Here is a 2,922-nt window from a genome sequence, read left to right on the forward strand (position 1 = left end):
TCAATCTTAATCTTCAACCTACAGGAAGAACATAAAGAAAATCTGTAGCTGTTCAGCAGCAGCAGCAGCGGCACAGGTGTGCGCCTCCACCTGATTACGTGCAGAGGAGAGCCTGCTGGAGCCGTCCACCGCCCCTCCATCCTCCCTGCTGTCTGTGAGCGGAAACTCTGGTTTAAATAACACGATCCCACATTATTCATGTTAGTTTTAACTCATTCGTACCGAAACGACGTTCTTGTCTTGCTCAGCGATTGTTTCGTGAACAGGAAGCGTTCAGCGTCTCTATTAAACACAAACATTTAAACACAACACAGATATAAAACTGCTAAAACGCTGCCACCTTGTGGTAAATGTGTTTATTTCTCCAAAGAAATGACAAGAATAAATCACTGATAATAAACGATAATAATTTTCTCGGTTACATCATTTAGCTGGAATCTGCAGGTTTTCCTTTAACAAACATTTCCACCTTAAATCAAGCAGAAAAAAAACACGTAAAGTCACCTGAATGTGACAAATGTTCCTGCGGCGCTGCTCGTTTCCACCCATTTGTACTTTTCTGAGGACATAAAACAGATTCTGGATCTTTTGCATTGATCTTATTCTGAGCAGACTGACTCCACGTGGACCCGCAGACGCGCGCCGGTCTGTGGACCCGCAGGCGCGCGCTGCGTTCAGGGTTTTGGCTGCTGTGACGGAAAACATTTTACATTTCTTGCAAAAACAAATTTGACACTTTTTTGTTTCTCGAACAGAAGACAAAGTCAAACACGTGATTTTACAGGATGCCGTGATGAATAAATAAAACCAGTCTGTTCTCTGCTGTCCACGCCTGTGATGATGTCACGTACAGGTGTGATGCGGGTGTGAGTGGAGAGTCTCAGCTCGGGCAAGCGCACTTGCACTCAGATATGAGTGGGTACTGCACCGGGATCCACGCGCACCGGAGCGCGTTCCTGCGCCGGCAGCGCCACCGCAGCAGGGTCACGTGCGCGGCTCTGGCGGGCGTGCACAGCATGCCCTCGGGCACCGAGCACGAGCGCTTGTTGGAGCAGCTGCCCACTTTCACGTAGCGCGGCCAGAAGCGCGCGCCCAGGTCACTCCAGGCGTGCTGCACCGGGCACGCGGCACGCGCCCACAGCCACTGTTGCAGCCGGCGGCGCAGCTTCCGGCCGCGCGGCGGTTCCGGGACCCCCGGGGAGTCCGGGGGCTCCTGCGGCGGGGATGCGGACATGAAGCGCGGGTCGAAGCGGGCTCCCAGCAAGCCACGCAGTTCCGTGACGTTCAGGTCCCGCTCCGTGGGGTCCAGCGCTGGGTCCGGGTCCTCCTGCAGAGCCTCCACCGGCAGACCGTCCCCGGGGACCGGCCGCAGCAGGAAGCAGTGCTGACACGCCCCCTCCTCCGTCCCAAAGCCTACGGAGAGCACGAGCGCCAACACGGCCAGGAGGGAAGAGGGCTCCATGTCCACGAGCCACACCCCCACGCAGGTATCCAGAAAGACCTTAGCAACCGTAAGAGCGCGCGGGGCGCAGAGACGGGTCCGCGCAGTCCGTGTCCAGGTCCACGGCGCGCGGGACTCCACGCGCGGTCCGCATGCTGCTGCTGGTTCTCCCGAAGCCCGAGTGAAGCCTCCGCTCGCTGCAGCCAGATATCCTGCAGGGTGCTGATGTCATCCACGCCGGGCCCACCCCCTCCCTAGATACTCCAAGTTCACGCACAAGCGCGTGACCGCGAGGAGGAGGAGGAGAGGAAAGCACCAGGAGGAATCCACGCGTGATGATGGTGAGCTCATAAAGTCAGCACAGACATGAAGTAAAAGCGCGAGTGGTACAAATACTCCAAAGTACTGTGGAAGTACTCACATGCCACTTGGCTGCAGGGGTGTATTTAGCTGAGGTGCCCCCCCCCCCCACAGCTTTGAAAGGAATGTAACTCAGTACATTTACTGCCAGTTACTCTGCTACTTTCTGCTTTCACTCCAATATTTTCTATGTAAATATTTTAGAGGTTATTTCCTGTAGTTTTTGCAGATCAGTTGAATCATTACAGAGCAGCTACACAAACATCTGGAAGAGGCTTTGCACAGGATGTGGACTCATCTGCACCCTGAACCTGAACCTTGAGGGGTCAAACGTCGCTTTTGATTTGACATTTACCTGTTAAATCAACTGTTTACCTTGTTTAGTAAATGCAAATAAATAGATTTGCATTTAAGAAATATAATAAATATATATGGTAAATGGCCTGCATTTGTATAGCGCTTTACTCAGTCCATCAGGACCCCAAAGCACTTTATACTACATCCAGTCATCCACCCATTCACACACTGGTGACGGCAGCTACACTGTAGCCACAGCTGCCCTGGGGCGCACTGACAGGGCACACATTATTATATATATAGATATAACACATTGTAAATTTCAAAACATGCACAGAACTGCAGAACAGCAGCTGTCCCAAATCTGTAAACTCTGTTAATATCAGTTTCTTTCTCTTGCTGTCACTCCTCACAAACCTGTTCAGTGAGCACCTCCTGCTGCTGTCCTCAGGAAACCCCGTTTTTACTGTTGTTTATATAAAGCAGGACATTTGTTCCAGAAGGTTCATTCAGATTAACATCTTCTTTATGTCTTCATGTTTATGTCGTTTGTCACATTCATTACTGCCGGTGACGACGTGCAGCAGACCCTCGTCAGTCCCCTCAGCCTGAAAATGTGAGGAAGGGTCATGAAGTCAGAGTGGACATCAGGCGGAAGCTGAAGTGGTGCGGTGAGAGCTCTGCAATCTCCACCCTGACGGAGTCTTCAGGTCAAGCAGCGTGGAGCACTACTTCCTGCCAGGATTCCCAACAGGAAGCAGCGTGGACACCTGTAAGCCAACAGCTCGCTGGGACTCATGTGACAGGCTTCAGATACGCCTCTT

General features: G+C 52.1%; 1 protein-coding gene across 1 annotated transcript; it reads right to left on the reverse strand.

Moving 5' to 3' along the window:
- Positions 1-347: 347 nt before the first annotated feature.
- nog3 (noggin 3) lies at positions 348-1,843 on the reverse strand. The gene has a single exon (XM_005752771.2). It carries the CDS (start codon positions 1,460-1,462, stop codon positions 881-883), a length of 582 nt encoding a protein of 193 aa, XP_005752828.1. The 5' UTR covers positions 1,463-1,843; the 3' UTR covers positions 348-880.
- Between the last annotated feature and the right edge of the window lie 1,079 nt (positions 1,844-2,922).

Source organism: Pundamilia nyererei, unplaced genomic scaffold (genome assembly GCF_000239375.1).
Source record: "Pundamilia nyererei isolate P.nyererei 1_Seehausen unplaced genomic scaffold, PunNye1.0 scaffold00379, whole genome shotgun sequence".
Lineage (NCBI taxonomy): Eukaryota > Metazoa > Chordata > Actinopteri > Cichliformes > Cichlidae > Pundamilia > Pundamilia nyererei.

Excerpts from the sequence above, each read along its gene's own strand:
- nog3 (XM_005752771.2), bottom strand. The coding sequence starts at position 1,462 with ATGGAGCCCTCTTCCCTCCTGGCCGTGTTGGCGCTCGTGCTCTCCGTA.